Source organism: Rhinolophus sinicus, chromosome 2 (assembly GCF_057876585.1).
Source record: "Rhinolophus sinicus isolate RSI-liver-muscle chromosome 2, RSI-T2T, whole genome shotgun sequence".
Classification (NCBI taxonomy): domain Eukaryota; kingdom Metazoa; phylum Chordata; class Mammalia; order Chiroptera; family Rhinolophidae; genus Rhinolophus; species Rhinolophus sinicus.
In genome coordinates, this window is record NC_142502.1 from 8,220,696 (window position 1) to 8,242,908 (window position 22,213).

At 41.2% G+C, this 22,213-nt stretch overlaps 1 protein-coding gene across 2 annotated transcripts; it reads right to left on the bottom strand.

The window, feature by feature from the left end:
- Positions 1-8,076: 8,076 nt before the first annotated feature.
- On the bottom strand, positions 8,077-22,189 carry GTF2H5 (general transcription factor IIH subunit 5). Of its 2 annotated transcripts, none has more exons than XM_019749406.3 (3): positions 22,089-22,189; positions 21,186-21,259; positions 8,077-8,597 (listed from the first exon to the last, which is right to left on the bottom strand). In XM_019749406.3, exons 2-3 carry the CDS (start codon positions 21,218-21,220, stop codon positions 8,417-8,419), a joined length of 216 nt encoding a protein of 71 aa, XP_019604965.1. In that variant the 5' UTR covers positions 21,221-21,259; positions 22,089-22,189; the 3' UTR covers positions 8,077-8,416. The 2 variants fall into 2 exon arrangements, with proteins under 2 accessions (XP_019604965.1, XP_019604974.1); XM_019749415.3 differs by having other exon boundaries at positions 22,060-22,136.
- Between the last annotated feature and the right edge of the window lie 24 nt (positions 22,190-22,213).

A 22,213-nucleotide genomic window follows, 5' to 3' on the forward strand; every position in this document is an offset into this window, starting at 1 on the left:
CCTCTGTGTGCGGGCTTTTTCTTTAATAGTAAAGGAAGCATAGAAGAAGCATACGGATAAATTTGAGGTCTGAGGCCAAGAAAGCCTTTGTAAAGCTTTCTGTACAGTGGTCTCAAAAGAAGGAAAAAATATACAGAAAGATATGTTTGTAATCCCTAAATGTGGATGTTTATAAAGTAGAAAACAATTTTTTTTTTTTGCCAATACAAGGAAAATACATTATTTCTGTGGTAGAAATTCAGTGTGAAATCTAAATCAAGTTCATTTATTCCACTATACTGCTTCTCAGGAAGAAAATACATAGTTTGTAGTAGCATTTTATTTCACTAATACACAGGTAGCAAAGGGAGGACTAATTCTAGGTCATGGAAAGTCTGGATCCCCAAAGCAGAGACAACAGCACGTCTGTGCTTTTCAAACTCTTGGTCAGAGCTCCTCCTACTGGAAAAACGTATTCAGTACCACGGGATCAGACTCCAGGTCAAGATTCAAATTCTTAACAGACGTTAACAGTGTCACATATTCAATAAACTACAAATCCCTTTTTTTGTGGCAGGGGAAAGATTTCACATAACTGCTATTTTTAGAAGTCCACATTGTATCTTCCATGTAACTTCCTTATAACTGATGTGTACATTGAGATTTGGGTAAACATTTATACAGAACTTGTGACCTACCTGGAAGTATTCTAGGTGTGTAAATATAACAATTCATTTAACCCTAACAACAGCCATATGAGGGAGGGACGACTGGGATCTTCATTTTAGGGGAGGAAACTGAGCTACGTGTATGGATCGATTTCCTAGGTATTTGATATTTTAATGCTATTGTAAATGGTATTTCTAAAATTTCATTTTTCAGTTTTTCATTGCCAAGTGCAGAAAAATTGATTTTCACTTATTGATCTAGTATCCTGTGACTTTGTTAAATTCAATTATTAGTTGTCTTTTTCTTTTTAAATTTTATGGGGTTTTCAACATACACAATCCTCTTATCTGTGAATGCAATAGTAGTACTTCTTCCTTTCCAATCTGCATGCCTGTTATTTATTTTTCTGACTTAATATACTGGCTAGGACTTCAGAATACTAATGATTAAAATAGTAAAAGTGTATATTCTTGCTTTGTTCCCAGTTTTAGGGGGGAAGCATTCATTCTCTTGTGATTATATATTAAATTTAGTTATTTCAATAGATGCGTTTATCAGATTGAGGAAGTTCCCATATTTTCCTAGTTTGTGGAGTTTTTATTATGAATGTTAAATTTTGTCAGATACTTTTTCTGCATATATTTGATGATCATATGGTTTTTCTCCCATATTCCATTAATGTAGTTAGAACGAATGATTAATATTTTGTGAGGACTGTTGTGTCTGTTCTCATGAGAAATTTTAATTGGTAATTTTTCTTGTAATATTTGTCCAGGTTTGGTGTCAGGGTTATGTTGGCCTCATAAAATGAGTTGGGAAGTATTCTCTTCTCTACTATTAGGCTGGTGCAAAAGTAATTGCGATTTAACAGGTTAAAAATAATTTCAAAACCCACAATTACTTTTGCACCATCCTAATATTTTCTCAAAGACTTCAAGTAAAATTTGTGGAAAGATTTTTTTTATTAAGCATTCCATTTCTTTAAAAGTATAGGGCTGTTCAGCTTTTGATAAATTTTATTTTTTCAAGTAATTTATGTATTTCATCTAATTTTTCAAATTGATTGGCATAACGTTCCTTGTTATTTTCTTCATTAAGCTTTTAATGTCTGCAGGATCTATACTGTTTTTCCCCAAAAGTAAGACCTAGCCAGAACATCAGCTCTAATGCGTCTTTTGGAGCAAAAATTAATATATTATATAAGAACCGGTATTATATTATACCCAGTATTATATTATATTATGCCCAGTCTTATATAAGACCTGGTATTATATTGTATTATATTATATTAGACCAGGTCTTATATTATATTAAAATAAGACTGGGTCTTATGTTAATTTTTGCTCCAAAAGGCGCATTAGAGCTGATAATCTGGCTAGGTCTTATTTTTGGGAAACATGGTAATTACATTCCCTCTTTGCTTCCTTATATTTCTGGGTTTTTTTCTATCCTTTGAAATTCACTGAGACTTGTTTTATGAGCCAGCATGTGCTGTCTTGGAGACTGCCACTTGTACACTCGAAAAGAATGCATATTCTGCTTTTGCTGGGTGGAGTGTTCTGCCGTGTGCAGCCAAGGACAGGACGAGAGGAGTGGGGTCACGGTAGCAAGTGGTACACTGTTATTGCCTAAGACTTGGACTACTCCACAAACTCCTGTCTTTACCATATGCTACCCCTTGACTGGGAACACATGATCCATCCAACCTGGTGACACCACCTATGCTGTGTACCAGTGCTCTGTACCAGTGTCATTCGACCACTGCTTTGTTCTCTTTGGTGGCCAAGTGTAAGGTGTGTATTATCCATCTTCATCTCTCCTGCTTTTTTAGGCTAAAATAGGTTAAAAGGCTATTTCCTACCTCTGTCTCCATATTTGCAGTTCACATAGCTTATTGTTCCCATAGACATTCATTTATCAAACTTTTATTTTCCCTCAACGTGAAAGGATTAAAATAGAAAGTAAAGGTTTTAAGGAACATTTAGTTTTGGCCAAAACGATAATATAAGCTTACCCAGATTTATAAAAAATACATTAAGACACCCCCATCCCACAATGATAAACAGGCAAAGGTTGTGCCCAGGTAATTTTAAGAGGGAACAGTCAAAACTGTAGTTACCTTCCATACACTAACTTCCAAATTTGTACTGCTATCTCACTTTTTTTCTCCTGAATAGTGAACCATTAGAGCCACTGGATTTCTCCATTTGCATGGATTTAACTTCTGCATTCCAAAATCAAACATATTTCTTTCTTAACTCTCTTTCTCTTGCTTGGTGAATGGGTGAACAAATCTCCCTCACTCGTCCCAAATACGACCACTTACTCCTTTCCATTTCCATGGTAACCTCAGGAGTTGAGACCCCTCATTTTTCACCTTGTATGTTGAGACTATTTCTTAACCAGATCTTGTACCTCTAGTCCATTCCCACCCCAGGTCATTCTCCATACTCCTGTCAATGGCTCCTTTGACCCTTCTAAATAGATGCCAGAAATACATCTGTATCAGAACAAACAATGGTAAATTATGAAACTATTTTGCTTAAAATTTTTTCTCCGACTTCCCATTGCCTATGGGATGAAATTAAGACATGCTGTCATAAAAATACAAGGTCCTACAGGATCTGCTCGCTGCCACTCCCCCAAACACTCCATCTGTCCCCCATAACCCTCGCCAGCCTTACTGAACAGCTTGTGGTTATTTGAACATGACACACCATTGCACATCTCCACTGCTTTGCCCATGTTGTTTTCGCGTGAAATCCCTCTCCCGTCCTGCTGCCTGGTGAACCAGTCATCCTTTAAGTTTTAGTATAAACGGTACCTCCTCTGTGAAGTTTCAGGCAGAATTAGACGTTCCCACTTCTCTCATACAGCGTGTTATAAATACCTACATTTAGGGTTTTTATTATGTTGTTATCTCTTTCCTGCATTGGAGTCTGAGCTTGGGGGCAACGAGAATTCTGTGGTGCTCTCCCCAAGCAGAGAATTCTGTAACACCTGTTTGCTGAGTGATGAAATGACATCTGGTCAGTGTACTGTGAAACTAGACATTGCTGGTGGCACTTTCAGTTGGTACCTTAACTTTGGAAAGCAATTTTAGAAACATATATCAAGGACCATACAAATACTGATATTCTTTAACTCCGTGACTATATCTAGGAGTCTTTCTTAAGAAAATAATCCAAAAAGTTTTGTACAAGTTATTTATCATTGTATTACTTACTAAAAATACTGGAAACCACCTAAATTCCGGCATTAAAAGATGGCTAAGTAAATTATGACATGACATGCAGATACACTGCTGTCATTAAAATTTGTGATTTTTAAATTACCATTGGGCAACATGGGGACCTGTTACATTACCACCACCATTGGGTACACATTTGCATGTAGGCTCCAATTACAATGGGCCCCTGGCGGTTGCCCCAGACCTAGGGTCTGCTTCTGAGACTGTCTGGGACACGCAGAGTAACCTGAGTCCAAAACAAAATCCTTCAAGGGGAGCTGAAGGCCAGAAGCTGGAGAACCAGGCACAATGGCTAAGTTCCAAAAGCCACCATGCCATCTTGAAAGAGGGGACCAGGCTACAATAAAGGCAGCGAGGGTAGAAACAGAGTTTGGGCACTTGCTATGAACACTTGGTTTTCTGAGGCTCTGAAGTTGACATGGCGTAAACCACAAGGTCAAGGCAGACGGCCATCAAGCCGGTGATATAGACACAAGGGAAAAGGAACCCAAATCCCACGTCTGGGAGCGGGGTGGGGAGGGCATGGTTCTGGACTACGCCATTTGGTGGAAGTGGAGTTCACGGTGAGCTGGGTTCTGGGTTGAGCCAAGTGGGGACTCTTACCAGGTCAACTGCCTAAAGATGGGCTTGGGGGAGAAGGGAAGTTGGCGACCAGAAGGTAGGGTGTCAGAAATTGGGGCAGGACCCTAAGCTGTTGACTTACATATCATGAAATGAAAAGAGCAGAGACAATGGGAAGACAACTGCATGAGAAGTGTGGGAATGAGGTGGGTGGAGCCCACATCAAGGTGCAGGGGTTTCAAGGCCAGTTGGGACACTCGTTTCTAGAATGTGGTCCATCTTCTCTACATGCGTGGCCTGGGATGTCCACAGAACTGCAGAGTACACCAGAGGTTTGAGAAAATACAACAAAATGCTAATTTGGGTTGGGTTAGGGTGGTGAGGTTGTGGCTGATATTTTCCTATTTTTCTGTTACCTTGCTTATACAAGGAGAAAATTAACATTTAAAAAGAAGTGGACATCTAATGATTGCAGATGAAATAACAGGATACATTTGGTCCCAGTGTTGTATAAAATTAGCAAAGGAAGCAGTTTACCCGCCTGGCACAGCCTGAGGGAACGTAGTGACCTGGCAGGAGGTGGGGGGGGGGGGGCAGCAGCACGGCCGTCCTGTCACATCCTTGTTTTTTGTGTGCTGTGCGTCCCTGGTTACCACCCGTTGGCTGTACACAAGGGCATCCTGCAGACAGGCTGAGTGGGGGCAGAAGTGCTGTGGAAGAAGAGGCACCTTTCTCTTCACCCAAAGCCAAGGACCTGCCACCTTTTTCTGAGTCGCACAAGAGCCCTGCTGCATAGGGCAGCTCTGGGCTTGCCATCTGTAAAGTGGGACATCTCAGCATTTGTATTTCTTTTACTAACGTGAGTTTGACCGTTTCTTATGAAGTAATGAGCCTGGCTTTAGTTTGGTAAGGGTGAGTTTGCCCCTTTCTGGACTGGGCCTCCGATACTAACATAGCAGACACCCAAATTTGGCTTTCTAGGCAAGAGCCCTCCACTGAGTGAGACTCCTGGCTTTATGAGACGAAGGCGCAGAGAGAACATTCTGTCCTTCAGATTGAGGTCATGGAGTTTGGGGGAGTACTGAGGACTCCTAAGAAGGGGTGTCGCCTGGAGGCTGCAAGAGGAAAAGCCCAGGAAACACTCCCTATTCCTAAGGTGTAATTATTTCAATAACCTCAATGGGCTTCTTGTGCATTTCTACAAGGCTTTGCCACCTGGCAATGTGTGGCTCTCAAGATCAGCTGTTAGAAGTAACATTTTAAAAGTGTTTGAAGAATTAATGTGTTGCCTTTGTTCTTCCCAAATAGAAGAGTCATATAAGTAAATAAGACACTGCATTATTTTGGGATGGTGGGATAAAGCACCACCAAACACAATACACTTGTAAGTGCCTGTTAAGTGCCAGGTGCTGTAACAATGTTACATGCTTTATCTTGCTTAACCCTTAAAACCACCCCCGAGGTAGGTATTACCATGATTATTACTGGCATTTACAGATAATGAAACCAAGATTTACAAAGTTCAGCAATTTCCCCCAAATCACGACCTATTCAATGGTAAAACTGAGATCAAACACAGAATTCTTAATACCAAAATCCGTGCTATTAACCATTAAGCTATACTTTTCTATTGAAACAAATATAGGCATGTTATGTACTAGAAAAAAATATTTACATTTAAATACTCTTGATGGAAAACTTCAAGGATATACAAAAGCAGACAGAACATTTTTATTAACGGCAGACTTTATGTAGATTTTCTTGGATTTTACCTAGTGTCCCTTTTCTGTTCCCAGATCCCATCCGAGAATCCGCTTCCCATGGTGACCCTCTTTAGTCTCTTCTGATCTGTGACAGCTTTTCAGTCTCGCCTTGTTTTTCGTGACCCTGGCAGTTTTGAGTACTGGCCAGATATTTTGTAGAATTCCCTTCAGTTTATGTTGGTCTAATGCTTTTCTCATGGTAAGGCCGGGGTTGTTGTCTTTTAAGAAGTACCCTTCTCATCACATCACATTCGGGGTACCTGCTCTCAACAGGACATCTGATGTTAATCCCGGTCACCTGGCTAAGGTAGTATGTCCCAGGTTTCTCCACTGTAGTTACTTTCTCACCCCGGCCAAATCCATTCCTCGGAAGCAAGACACTAAGTGCCGCCCATACACCCAGCAGGGGACCGAGCTCCACGCAGAAGGCACAGTGTGGACACAATTTGGAATTCTTCTGTCAGACCCCAGGTGATGCTAAAACTTGAGAATCACTGATCTAAGTCCATTCTTATTCCATTCCTCTTTGACAATAAGCCTAGGGGTGGACATGTGGGAAGGTTCTGGGAAGGATTTTTCTCCCTGATAGAGCTACGCCAGGAGGAAGTTTTTCTTTTCTCTGCTGGCCAGTGGAGCCTTCCTGTCCTTGGGCTGCTGCTGTGACTGTAACCACCTTGTGATCACGAGGCAACACGCCAGGAACGAAAAGCCAACATTAGGATGGCAGAGCAGCAGCAGGCTGAGCCACCTAGACCTGTCTGTTTAAATAAGTCTTCACTGGTGTTCTGTTAGTGGAAGTTAAAAGCACTCCTGGGTCAGAATCCTCATCCATCTTTTGTACAACCACACCTGTCCTACACGTCTGGGACACGGCAGGCACTTGTGTTTTGAATGAGTAAGGGAAGGACTGACTGAATCGGAGAAGCTATAACAATAACCGTAGACTATCAATGTAACCAAGGCCAGTATATTTTGCAATTAGATTCTATACTTGTATTTCTTTTCTCAAACAAATACAATAATGTTGTATATATTCTGCCACAGGAGAAAAATTAGTGTGACCACTAAGAGTGGTAAAACCATTTGACGTGTTTATCAAGTTCAAATTGAGGTTTAATGAATGTATAGTTATTAACCAAAGTATCTCTAGTGTGGTTGAGGCAAACAACAAGAATACCTATCATACAGCAATGAAAACGAAAAAACTACAGTTGAACCTTGAACAATGTGGGTGGGGGTGGTGGTTAGAGGTGCCAACCCCTGTGTAGTTGAAAATCCATATATAACTTCTGACTCTCCAAAAACTTTACTAATAGCCTACTGTTGGCTGGAAGCCTTACCAATAACATAGTCAGCTAACACATATTTTGTATGTTGTATCTATTATATACAGTAACCTTAAATAAGCTAAAGACAAGAATTAAGAAAATTATATGGAAGAGAAAATACATTTATAGTATTTAGTGAAAAAAATCCATGTATAAGTTTTCTTGCACGGTTCAAACCCGTGTTGTTCAAGGGTCAACTGTACGTCATGCAACAGCATGGAGAATGTCACAAATCTAATGCTGAGTGACAGATGCCAGACACGAGTACATGCTGCATGACTCCACGGACAGAAAGTTAAAAAACAAGCAAAAGTAACCGATGTTCTTCAATGTCTGCACAGTGTTTACTCTTGATGTGACACTAGGTGTTTCTATGAAAATGCTTCTGGGATGGTGGTGATTTTCCTCATCTGTGTGCTGATTATACAAGTGTGTTCAGTTTGTGGAAATTCAAAATTTGTACATTTATGTCTTGTGCACTTTCTGTATGTTATACTTCGCAAAACAAATATCTGGGCTAGGCTGATAATTAAAAAACATATTCCATTATATTTGTAAATCAGCATTAAAAAGTAGGAAAACTATTTACATTTTAATAAATGACAATAAAAGCCAAATTGTAGCCAGGTGTTAACGTATTTCTTTTCTTTTCTTTTTTTTTTTAAGTTCTAGGGTACACATACTGAAAAAAACAGAACAAGAAAATCAGTTTGGGGCTTTTTTCTGAACAAATGACACCACAGTCTTTCCCACTACATGCTTCTAAACAATTCTCCAAGTCTAACCAAGTCACATAAGATACTGAATGGGTAACAGTCTCTCATATTCGTTACTTTTAATTCCTAAGTGGTCAATACCTAGTATTTTCACTTCTGGGTAAGAGAAAAAGCGTTTTGGTCCATTAATTCACCCACACGCTCCTGCAGGACATTAACCAACTCTGCTATGACGAAGACGTGAGTGTCATCAATGTCTTGAATGATGAACTTCTTCCCCAGGGCATTTGACTCATCCAAGTACAGCAGAAACTGCTTCATGGCAGGGTCACTGCAGAGAGAAACACATGATGAGGAGACACCTGATTGCCAAATTATGCCAGGACCTGAGTGATTAGACATGAGCATGTAGAATTTTTAGGTTAATTTAAAAAGTTCTAAACTCCTCTCTGCCTCAAGTGCTAATGATTTATAGATGTAGCCTCATTTTAGAACTGTTAGTGGAAGTTTATTTAAGAGAAAGAGAGAGGCCAATGACAAGATTTAAAAAGAATAATTTGTCACTGACAAGTGATACAGTAAGGTTCAGAGCTTTGTAGTTAATAGGGCCTAGCATCACAGCCTCCTAAACTGACTTTAAAAAATGAATTTCCTGTCTATGACCATTACATTTAAAAAACCAAAAGCTTTCTACTACCTTGCCAGTGACAATTTACAAAACCAGTTACATTGTCACTTTGATAAAGCAGGGCGTACAGCAAGAGTCAGACCTGCATTCATCCCTGGCTTTATCACTTACTTGTGTGACCTTAATATGTATTTAATCTCCCCCTACGTGAGTCTACATAACAGAACTGTCGTGGACATCAAAGGAGAAAAATGCCAAGGGTAGTATTTGGTTTGCTTTGCAGTAGGTACTCAGGTTTTTCTTCACCCCCTTCCTTAAAATTCTGAACCTTGTAAGTCTTAACTATCATTCAGAATCTTTAAAAGAAATGCTAACAAAATCTCTTGAGCATACTAAGCTCAAAGAAGAGATCCAAGTTCTACTGTATTTATTTGTGGCTTTAGTTAGGAATAGGATAGTCATAGGGAAAGAGTGATATACTTTCTTGGGTTTACAGTAACAAGTCTCTTCCACAAAAGCCCTGAATCACAACAAAGGACACTCTTTAGTTCTTATATAACATACAATAATAGGTTCAGCAAAACAATATTAAACATCAAGTTGCATATATTTTTCAATTCTCAGAGAAGAGATAATCTTACACGATCTTTTGGTTTCTTGAATGTCAACATCAATTACAAAGATAATTCAAAAGAGGTGAGTTAATTTAATGAAAACAGTAAGGTTTACTTCTTTCAAGTACAAACATATGTATAAGTGAAGCTAACAAAGTATTTAGTTTAATCACTAAATGAATAAGGTTCATCGCATATTAACTATTAATAAAGTCAAGGCTTCCTAATGAATTTCTTAATTACTTTCAATTTATCACTAAAATTATTATTATAATAATTTACTATGCTGTAAAATGACATGAATAGATCTACCCACGTCAGAACACAGATTTTAAATTTAGTTTCTAGTATGTTTTTCTTACACCTAGGTTCAGAACACTCAGGCTATACCTATTCACTTAGATTTGGCAAAATTCAGTTAAATTCTATGGTTGCAGTATCAGAATGACCTTACTAATGTGTGAAATTGATTTGTTCAGAAGTAGTCAATTTGCTATTTCAAGTTTTACTCACTCATTCAATAAATACTTATTGAGTACCTATCATTAATAGGTACTATTCCGGTCCTGGGGATCCAGCAGTGAACAAACAAGATCCTTCCATGTCACGGAGCTTACAGTCTAGTGGCAGCACCATGATAAACAAACCAACACAAAAACCAGAAAAGATGAGAAATGGCAGTGATGAACATGATAAGATCTTGCAAGTTTAAATAGGGAGTGAAGGAAGGCCTTACTGAGCAGGTGACATCTGAACAAAACCCAGGAGGTGTGAGCAGCCACGTGGTGAAGCGGGGGATGAGCGTTGTAGCAGAGTGAACAGTAAGGTCGTGGTGACTGAGGGGAGAGCAGTGCGCGACAGGTCGGAAAGTTGTAACTGGCTCCAATGACGCAGGGCCTTAGAGATGATTTTATGGACTTTGGCTTTTGCTAAGTGACATGACTAACTTACAAACGGACTTAAATATATATATATATATATATATATATATATATATATATATATATATTAAGATTTTATTGGGGAAGGGGAACAGGACTTTATTGGGGAACAGTGTATACTTCCAGGACTTTTTTCCAAGTCAAGTTGTCCTTTCAATCTTAGTTGTGGAGGGCGCAGCTCAGCTCTAGGTCCAGTTGCCATTTTCTAGTTGCAGGGGGCGCTGCCCACCATCCCTTGCGGGAGTCGAACTGGCAACCTTGTGGTTGAGAGCCTGTGCTCCAACCAACTGAGCCATCCGGGAGCTCAGCGGCAGCTCAGCTCAAGGTGCCGTGTTCAATCTTAGTTGCAGGGGGCGGAGCCCACCATCCCTTGAGGGACTTGAAGAGTTGAACGGGCAACTTTGTGGTTGAGAGCCCACTGGCCCATGTGGGAATCGAACCGGCAGCCTTCGGAGTTAGGAGCATGGAGCTCTAACTGCCTGAGCCACCGGGCCGGCCCCAAAGACTTAAATTTTAATGTAAGGATCATACAGCCTGCTGGTCTGAGAAAAGACTGGGTCGAGGAGGGGTGGTGGCAGATGCAAGCGGGGAGCAGGGCGATCAGTGAGGTGACTGCAGCAAGCCGGGCAGGAGATGACAATGACGTGGACCTACGTGGTAATGGTGAAGACGATGAGAAGTGGTTGAATTCTAGACATATGTTGAATATAAAGTGAACATAATGTGCGGAGACAAGACTTGAGCTTTGAAAGAGGATTTAAGGAGACTAAACTTCTTGGTTTGAGCAAATGGAGGGATGGAGTTGTCTTTAGCTGAGGATGAACGTAGGTTGCTGGTAAGATCAAGAGTTTGCTTTTAGGCATGTCACTGGTGAGATGCCTCCTGGTGCCCAAGTAAAGACGTTGAGCAGGCGCTGGATATGCACTTCTGGATTTTAGCAGTGAAGCGCAGGCTGCAGAGGAAAAGTCAGCCATCACTGTATATATGACATTTAAAGCCACGACAAGGGAGTGAGCACAGCTACAGAGAAGAGTCCAAGGGCCAAGCCGTGGACACCCATCAGATGGTTAAGAAGCATAAATTTGATCTGCAAAGCAGATTATAAAGAAGCGGTCACTGAGGTAGGAAGAAAACGTGAAGAGTCCTGGAGTCAGTGAACCAAGGAGATTCGGGAAGAGGAAGTGACGGACTGCATCTCATGTTGTTCACAGGCTGAGAACTAACTATGGGACTCAGAAACTTGCCGGACCTTGGCAAGAGCAGACTCGGTAGTCAGGGGAGAAGGCCTGACTGAGTGGGTGTCAGAACGGGAGGAAGAGAATGAAAGAAAGTGAACTCAGGCAGGTCTTCAGACACATTCTGCTACAGAGAGCAGGAGGTTTCGCCTGGAGCAGTGTGGGGGCAGCATTACAGCATGTTTGTGATGCTGATGGGATGAGCTAATAAAGGAAAACTGAGAAAGCAGGAGAAAAGAGGAAACCTGCTGGAAAGGTTCCTTACAGGCAAGAGGAGATGGGACTCAGTTCTCAAGCAGGAAAGCTGGCTCTAGATAGAAGGGACAGTTCATCCATAGGAACTGGGGGGAGGGGAGGGAAGAGTATATGGGCACAGGTTGATGTGCTAAAGACTGGTGGACATTCTCTTCTGGTTTTTATTTTCTCTGTGAAACAGGAAGCAGGGAATCAGCTGGAAGTGGGGACACAGAAGCTGTTTGAGGTAAGAGAAACTGAAGGTATGGAATACTATATTTCATCCATTCTAAGCACATTTCCCCCCACATTTTAACATCTCTGAAACTGGGATGAGGCTTACAATGAGGGGCATGTAACAGTATAATTGGCAGTGATTTTTCTTAGAGGTCCTTAAAATATTGCTACGTTATTAAGTTGATGAAACCGTAGATGTGATGACGTAGCACAGCTTCACCAGGAAAGTGGGAGTACGTCTACGCGGACCAGGACCCGCCACGGGTTTGCTGGCGAGCACTCAGGCTCCACCGAGTTCAGCAGCCGTGACTCTGAAGTGAGACTAATCACTACGCTTGCATTGTATGCTTTTCTCCAGCCACTGGTTGCTGCAGAGGTGAAGGTTCAGAGCAGGGGGAGAGCTGGATGAAACCAGATCTGGTGACTGAGGGGGACAGTACATTGATGGATGGAGGCACATAGCTGGGTAAGGAGGAATGTGAGGTCGGGGGGTGCTGAAGGACAAGGACAAGGTCGGCGAGTCCACAGCCTACACGTCTGGTAGAGCCGCAGAAATCACAGGGCATCAGAGGGAGTGAACTGGAAGGAGGACGTGGGGGTCAGTCAGATGCGTGAGATGGCGATTTTGAAGCGACGGCAGTATAGTGGGGTCTGGGGTCGGTCTGTGTGAATGGGGGGCTGGGACAGGGTGTAGGGCACGCGCATGGAGGAGGTGGTCAGGGAGCTGAGAAGGCAGGAACTGGAAGGACTACCCACATGGACGCTGACATCACTGAGTATGAGAGGAGAGCTACTGAAGGTGACAGGGAATCTTCCGGAAAAACCCTCAAGGAAAGTCAGGTGTCTGCAGATCATTCAAAGTGCGCGGTCTAGTCTGATGGCAGGAGATTCCGAGCTGGCGGTTTCCATGGAAGAGGGAAGGAGAATTTCGAGAAGTGGCAATGGGAAGGCAGGGAGGTAACCATCCCATTTCTGGGTACACATTCCTGGTATGTGAACTATCCCAATTCACTGGTACAGGAGGTATTAGAGAAAAAAGTCAACAGTAGACAGGGTTGTGGGAGCAGCAGTGTGCTCAGGAGAAAGCCAGGTTTTGTTACAGCGAAAAGGAAAGGCGGCTGCGGGGGGTGGGGGGCGGGGAGAGGAACAGTTCAGAGAAGAGGCTGAGGATACAGGGATTCTCCTGCCTGTTCTAGAGGGCAAAGTGGAAAGGATGGCGGTGGAGGGCGAGTAGGAGATGCAATGAGAAAAGCAGACGCGTACAGCCATACGATAATGCATGTCACCGGGTGAGGGCTGGCCTGGAAGTCTGTGGCCTTTTGGGCGACTGGAAACAGGAAAGGAGAAAAGACATGAGAATGAGGGTCTCCAGGCGGATAGTGACATGAAACTGAGAGGCAACAACAGCCAGTGGTGCATGGGAGAGAATGGGGGGTCTTTGACAAACAAAGAGAGATAATGTAATGGTCACAGATTTAAGCAGGTAAGGAAGTTAAATTTAACACTTTCAGCAATTCCCTAATTTTGGCAGTTACGCAGAAGAAAAAAAATTAAATGACTTTTTTGTAAAGTAGTAAGTAACACACTATACATTGAAAAATCTCACTGAAGTACACAATTTATCAGTTATTGACAAAAAGCTGGCTGTGAAACATAGTATTACGAAGACCCTAAAGAACAATTCTAGAAGGAACCTGGGGGTGAGGAAGCAGCTTGACCAGGGTTCTTTCAGGTATTTCAGAAGCAGAAATGAGGCGACCCACAGGACAGAGAAACCAGAGCTTCAGCTTCTCTACAACTAATTGTGTTCCTGCTCAGACTCTTCTCTAAAAACTCCATTGTCCCACTCACCTGCCCGGCCTTCACAAATAAAAGGGTGGGTGGAGAACAAAAGGAGAGCAGTTCCGGAGTAGACTGGTGTGCGGCACAGACAAACCCCCTCTGCTTTAGTGTCAGACAAACCCCCTCTGCTTCAGTGACAGACAAACCCCCTCTGCTTTAGTGACAGACAAACCCCCTCTGCTTTAGTGACAGACAAACCCCCTCTGCTTCAGTGACAGACAAACCCCCTCTGCTTTAGTGACAGACAAACCCCCTCTGCTTTAGTGCTCCCCAACTGGGCTGCTTCCTCCTGTCTGGCAATCCTGGGACACAGGATTCACCTCTCTCTCTCTCTCTCTCTCTCTCTCTCTCTCTCTCTCACACACACACACACACACACACACACACACACACGGTGACAAGTGGTGCCCAATTCACCCTCCAGGCCCTTTTTGTCCTGGACGAGCTCAGGTCCCACAAGAAATCTCAGTATTTTCTATAAAAATCACACTCAGAGGTTTCTTAGAAGGATGTACTTTACACAAGACAAACAATTGTTTTTCGTGAGCTCTTTAAAATAAATTTCGGGTCCAAATGTAACATAGTAATGAGGACAAATATGGACATTAAAAAAATTCCTGTCCAAATGTAAGATTATCTTGTTACTGTTTGAGCTCAGTCCATTCAGATGACACCAATTTATGCCAGTGCTTGGTGGCTGTAAGAGGGATTAGAGACAGCAAAAGTTCAGTGGTTGTGAAGACTAGTACATCTTTGGAACATTTCCAGATGAAATAAATTTACACCATTTCAATGAAATAAAAGCTAAAGAACGGAAACCAAGATGTATCAGGGGACTCATGATTCAAAAGAATCATTATCAGTGTTTTCAAAATTTTTCCATTTGCACATATGGGGGAGGGGGAAAGTCCTCCTTTCCTCATCGGGTTCTTTTGGCTGGAGAGTCAGAGACCTCACGTACACGAGAGGTTCGGAGACAGAACAGTACAATGAGGCACATGTAACCTCCTGAGCTAAGGAATGAGGTTACGGCTCCTGCAGCTTCAGAAGGCAGCAGATGTTCAGTAATTAGATGTGTGCCCTGCCCTACAGATAGGTCAGAAAAGGTTATTTCTGGTGCTAACTCTTATTATAGGCAAGGCCCTCGATTTAAATTCTTCGGGGAGTTAAGTGGGGTGGAAGTTTTTCTTGAGCTGCAGGGTCTTGATTGTCTTTTGCTCAAAATTATCTACATAGGAGGCACATCTCATTCCGAACCCCCTACACATACTATCCTTGCTATTTCAGCCATCTCTTGTGACACTTGGATTATACGTTACTTAATAGTTTTCTTTAAATTGCCTTTATATCAACTTTTAAGCTTAAGTTCACCTGGTACGAATCTCCAGTCAATTTGATGTTTTATATTTTTCTCAAATAAATTAAACCGGTCATATAAAAACTATTTTTGTGTTTTACCCCCAGCGGTCACCCCCAAATGTGTGTTCTATTACAAATCATCTTGAATACCAGTGGCATTCCCCATACCTAGGAAACACTGCTGACAAATGAGATAAGAGTGATTGGTCAGTGAGACACTGACATAACTACCTTCTAGTATCAATCGCCCACACTAACCTTTTTCAAAGGAAATGGAAAGCAGTCAATTTGGAGTCAGATTTCAAACATGTACCTGAAATACAATCTGTACTAATTCAAAAAGACACTCAAAAGTTTAAGGGACATTTTGTTAAATGTGGAGGGCCTGGAATATCCTACCTGAATACAGGGCTATTCTACTTCTATATGGAGGGTCTCTCGGAGAACCTGCCGGCAAGGAAAGAAACCAAAACCAAGTGACCATAAATATAGTTGGTTAAAAGTCTTGGGATCAGGGCTAGTGAGCAGGAAAAAAAATCTTGTCCTGGAAATGTGAAAGGCAGCTATCAATCAATCTACTGCTAAAAAAAAGTGTAGTATAGCCCCTATAACATACGTTTCTAAAAAGTATTACACCACGAGGGGTCTATTAGAACGATGCATATGGCTGTAAATCAGACCATGAAGCTAATTGGTCAGTTGGATAAAGCTGTCAGCACTGTGTATCCCATTAGAATGATAGTCTTGGCTTAGTCAATGGTAAACTATCCTTGCTGATAATCAGCTAACAGATATAATTACATAAACAATTTAAAACAATTTCTGCATAAATTCTGTATGTCCTGAGAACAGAATGTTTTAGAAAATTGTTATTGAATGTGAAATGGCTTTGTTCACTTACATTTCCCTCTTATAAGCCTTTTCCAAAATGTTTTCTGAATTTGGGTTTTGTCCAGCCCGAGAGGTGGGTACCTAAATTAGGGGCCAGCATATTGGAGGTGCTCAATAAATATTTGCTACATGAGTAGGGTCTTAAGAGAAAGAAAGGGCCACCACAGGAGGCATTATGTTAACCAGAATGACAGGACCCAAGTTGCCAATATGACATATAATAGGTTTTACTGTTACAAAGACACAAGACTCTAAAGAGAGTACTGAATTCAGAAAGCCTAACCCCAAGCTCCAATTCAGCCAACCAAACTGTCTGATTTTGTAAAATCACTCATCCTCTCCATGTCGTAGGCTAAGGAGTGAGCTGGAGGTAGGACCCTGCTCGTGCTGCAGGGTGGCTGGATTAAGGGATATCGACAACACCTTGCCTTAATGTAGACACTCAGATCAGGCGTAATTAAAATGCCAAGAGCATTTGGGTGTGTGGGAGGACGTGCAGGGAGGTTCAAATTACCCAGCTCTATTAACAGATTTACTATTTGTTACAAAAATGTTAACCTGTGGAATATACATGGTATTATTCTAAGACTACATACGTACATTTTTTTAAGTTAACACAATATTATACTTAGATTCCTGTTGGAGAGACTGTCTATATAAGGAGCAGTAGCCTGGGCTCCAGCGTCGAAACACCATGGTTTAAAAATCCCAGTTTAGTAGCGGTGTAACCTGAGCAAGTTGATTAATTTCTCTGTGCCTCAATTTCTGCATAGATAAAATAGGGATAATAACATCTGTAGCTCATAGGGTTGTTGTGAGAGCTAACTGAATATTACCAAGTGCTTAGTGTATGTAGTACCTGGTAAACGCTCAGTGTTATTAAAGGAATTCAGCCCTTTTCATTGAACAATGTATTATATCACTTAGAAAGATGCCATACCACTCAGAGTGTTTCCAAATATTTTAACAGCTATGTTATTTGACTATAAAACTATCTTACAATCAATACTGTTTTATTAGCATAGTCAACTACCTACATTTTTATCTGCAGTTCTTATCACTTCCTTAGGATAAACTTCTAGAAATGTAATTATTGTGGGATTTAGGCTGAGGTTACACTCCTTGACTCAATTCTGCTAACCAAATTCATTCAGTAAACAAATATTTACTAAGCACTCCCCATATATATCTCAGGCACTGTTCTGAGTGCCAGAAACTGTAGTGAATGTGGCCCTGCAAAGCAGCAAAGGCCACAGAGATGTATAAACACTGCAAACGAATAGAACGGTTAGATTGGTCTTGCCTTAGTTCTTATTTGCTTCTCAGTACAGGTTTAGAAGCCAAACCCATAAGGGTAAGTCTGCTCTAATAATACCTATTTCTCCAGATGCTTTGCTATTATGCTGTAAACTAGTTGCAATTTACACCTCTGCAAATCTTCCTTGCCCAAGCACTTGCCAAACCATGTGTGGTAACTGTCACACCAGAGGGCTGCTCTGGCACCTGGAATTGGTAAGACATTTGTGGGGCACATGCTGCTTGCTTCGATACTGCTGTAGAGGGCTAGGTGTGGGAAAATGCTTGGTGCGAGACCAGCAGTTGATAATGGTGGATCCCAACCAAGAGAACGTTTTCACCAATCTCATTTTGACATAAAAACACAAATTTACAAAAAAATTTTTATTTAGTTTCAGATTTTGGTACTTGGGAGGAATGAATCTTATTTCCAAGTACCTTGACTTTTCAATTCACTGATAGTTGGGCCTAAATGGCCACCATTATAATCTAGTTAATTTGCTTCTTTACTGTAGACTCAAAATCAGTTACAAGGAACTGACAGATATGGAATTTAAATCTGGCAGTGAATTAAGCCATTCTAAGACAGGTGTCACGTTAAGATTCCTTTCTTGATGAGGCCATACCTGTCTGAGAAGTATTTTGCTGGCTGCCTGCACTGAGTGTGTGGAACGGCACTATCTAGGCGATTATGTGACCTTGTATAGTGATGTGACTGGAATTTGGAGAATCATTGGGACAATAGAAATAGTTCTAGGAGATCCTTGAGTGGTTTGCCTATAAACTGCACACCTATCAAAATCGGTACTCAAACATACCTAAATGCTTCACATAATCTAGGCTATATTATGAGGTAACAAACAGACTTAGGCTGATACTGTATTCCTTACTAACAAATTTATGCTGATATTATACTACTAATAATCTTCTCTTTGGCATCCCAAAGAGAAGGAAGGATTTTTCCCTGTTACCATCCCAACATATGTACCTGATTGTGAAAGAGTACTCACCAGCCTTAGCCATGCCCTTCATAAACCTGCCATTTCTTAGGCCTGGAGTGTTTTTGGAAGATTTACCTTTGGGAAGACAGTTACCCTTTTTTAAGATTGTGTAGGCTACACTTTAGTATTCACCTTGAAGGGAAAAATTAGTTTTGCAAGGGCAGTATCCATCTGCAAAATAAAATTTATGTAGTCCTGGTGCAAAACAATCCTCCACTGGGAAACTGATCATGAAACTTAAGTTGGCTGAGTGCTTCTCAAACTTTAAATGCATTTTAACAAGATCCTTTGTACGCACAATCGTGATTTAGTAGATTTGGGTTGAGGTCTGAGATTTGTGTGTTTCTAACAAGCTCCAACCCTGCCAGTCTGGAGAGCACAAGGAAGAGCAGGGTGACAGGGCCAGCAGAGCTCAGGCTTGATAACAGAACAGCAAACCAGGCAGAGAGCTCACGCAATCAGGAAAGAAAACTAACACCTCAGTTCCTCTTACAAATCTTCACTCGTTGTCCTTACGGTGAAACTGAAAGCCTACCACTGAGATTTTAATGAGACTCCCAGAGTTCTCTTTAAAATGCAATCCAACCACCATATTTCTTCAAATTAAAATATAGGGGGGGAAATAAATAACAAAATATAGGTTTAACACAATCCCAAACATCATGAAAGGATTACTTTGTAAATAGGCTAAATTATTCCAAGTTATTCTCCAAGAGCAGCAATGACAAAGAAAAAAACAGATGTGGGATGGGAATGGGGAAAGTAGCCAGGTTAGTGAAACTGTGTTAAAAGAGGCATCAGCTACCATTACGGAAGGGAATAACTGGTGTTGGACAACTGTTCAGATATTTGACCAAAAAAGGGGCTAATTGGGATCTTCAATTCATAATATACCCCTCTCCCAATAAATTCCAGATAAATAAAACTTTAAACATCAACAAAAACAAAAATAGGAAAACTCTATGAGAGAAGTGAAAGTTGATCAAATCCTGGGGTTACGATTAAATTTAGGAGAATTGTAAGAAACAAAAGGGAAAATACTGATAGCTGGCACTGTGGGTCCTCTGTGTTAAAAAAAAAAAAAAAATAATAATAATAACAACATTAAAAGGCCAAACAGGAAATGTTTCCATTAATTATGACAAAGTAATAAGAAAAATTAAGTACAAACATTAGCCTAGAAGTCTTCTCCAAAAGAAAACAGCAGTGTGTTCAGAACTTGAGATCTAGATTCTGCCCCCTTTGTTTTCCCAATACTTCTCCTCTCTAGCACTTTCTTTTCAATATACATTCTAGTCTTTCCCATGAAAACAACAAAAATAACAAGAACCAGAATCCCTTACCATATCCTCCTTTAGCTGCCAACCCATTTCTCTATTCCTTTGCTCATTATCACAACAAAAGTCTAGTCTCCACTTCACCTCCCTTTCCGTTTCCAAAGTATATAGCCCACCTTTCAATGTAAACAGCTCTCAAAAGATCAGTGACCTCCAGTGTGTCATCTCATTCCATCTCTCACCATCACTTGACACAGCCCACTCACCTTCATGAGACATTCCCTCTCTTAGCCTCCCTACTTCACTTGCTATTTTCTTCTAAATTGCTTTTATTGGTGTCTCCTCTACCCAAACTCTAAATCTGTACTGTCCGTAAGGTAGCCCACTAGTCACATGTCACTACCGAGCACCTGAAATGGGAATAGTCTATGAAATGTGCTGTAAAAATAAAAGGCACATTGGATTTTGAAGCTTTAATATGAAAAGAGACTGTACAGTTTTGAAGTCTCAGTATGGATTATGAAGACTTCATCCCTGTTGAAATATTTTGCATACATTCAGTTAAATAAAATATATTCATCTCACCTGTTACATTTTACTTTTCAATGTGGCTACTAGAAAGTTTAAGACTACATATGTGGCTTGCATTATATCTCTATTGGACAGCGCTGCTGTAAATGGCCAGAAGTATCCTAGGGTTTGGTCTTGCTCCTCCCCTAGCCTTGCCATTACAGTAAACAGCACCGCTACCTATGTCACGGCTCATATTCGGGGCACAGAAACATAGACAGCAGTATTGTTAGACAACGGGAGTGTCCACTGAGCAGAATTCCCAGAATTACTGTCAAGCACGCAAGTGGGGACTCAGCAAGACTGGTCCAGCAGTTCAGGTTTTCAGGCTGCGTGATATCTAAGCCCTGCATTAGCTTGCTTTGAGGAACTCAACTCTGCCCATTCAAGTTTCTAGTTTCTCTGAAATGCGTAACCAGTTTAAGCAACCTTCAACTGGCTCTTGTTTTTTTTCCTCTTTTTTAAAAGGCCATAGTTTGTGATGGTGAAGACGTAGGCAGACCCTAAAATTCTAGTCAATCCATGATGGTATGAGAACACCAGCACTGTTTCTCTAAAGAGGGTTAATCTAACAAATATGTTGCCTCTGATCAAAACTTGTTGGAAACAATGCCAGTCACATTAATTGAACAGAGACGTTGAAATCTGGCACCAGGAAGAAACTTAGCAACAAAACCTGACCCACTTCTTACATAAGTAAGAAAAAATGAAGTTAAGAAAGCTGAAAGACTCGATTCATTCAGATCTTAAAACAAAGAATTCTAAAAATATCATTAAGCATTAAACATACTAACCATTCTATAAGCACTCCTTTCAAAACGTTGACCATCTTTTCTTCGGTCAGAAGATGGAGATGACCTTAAAAATGCTAGTAAAAGGGATAAGGTGACATAAAATTCAAAAGCATCAACTTCAATACATTTGGGAGATTTACCTATGAAATGAGGCAAAATGTTAAATAAAGTTTAAACATTAAGTCTATTAAAGACATAGGGCAAACATTAAGAAAATAGATATTCTGATCTTCCAACAAAATTAAAATGAGTCTATTGGAATAACAATGCATAAATTTTACTTCCAGTTCTACCCAGTCAATCCTATTGAAAACAAGCGGTCTAACCACACCTGTGTGCCGAACGTAAGTTTTGAAACATTAGTCAAAAGATTTCTCTTCCCAATCAGGAATGTGATAAAAGATAAGATCCTGGGAGGCAAGAACCACAGAATGATAGCTCTGAAAGGGACCTTAAAAATTATATATTGAGTCCAATCGTCTCGTTTTACGATGACAGCCTCCGAAGCGATTTAGCAGTTGCTCCCGGTCAAAAAAAAAACAAAAAAAAGACACAAGCCAGGTCTCCCAGATTTGTATATTACTTTACCAATCAAATCACGGACCCCAAGGATGTGCGCTAGAAGGAAGGGAACCCACCCGGTGCACGCCAACTTAACCGTTAAATTTATATACACCCGGGCGCGGGGCAATGCCTCCCCAAAGGAAATTCACGATTCAATTACTGCGGGACAGCCGCCCGGCCTCGTCAAAAAGGGCCCGGAGAGGGTGCGAGACACCGCCTGTACCCCAGCACCTGGAGCACAGTCTGCTGGGTCTTATTTCCCTCTCCTCTCTTTTCCGGGGCCCCTCTCTTCCATGCACCCCGCTTTCACCTCTCGCTGGCAGAGCCGACTCTACGTACCTCCGCGAAATGACCAGGCAGCTCCTCAGCGTCGCCGACAGACTGCGCCTGCGCCAGTTACGTCATCACGTCGGCGTCGCTCTAGTGGGTGGAGCGCGCCGGTGGGAGGCGGGGAGCAGGCTGGG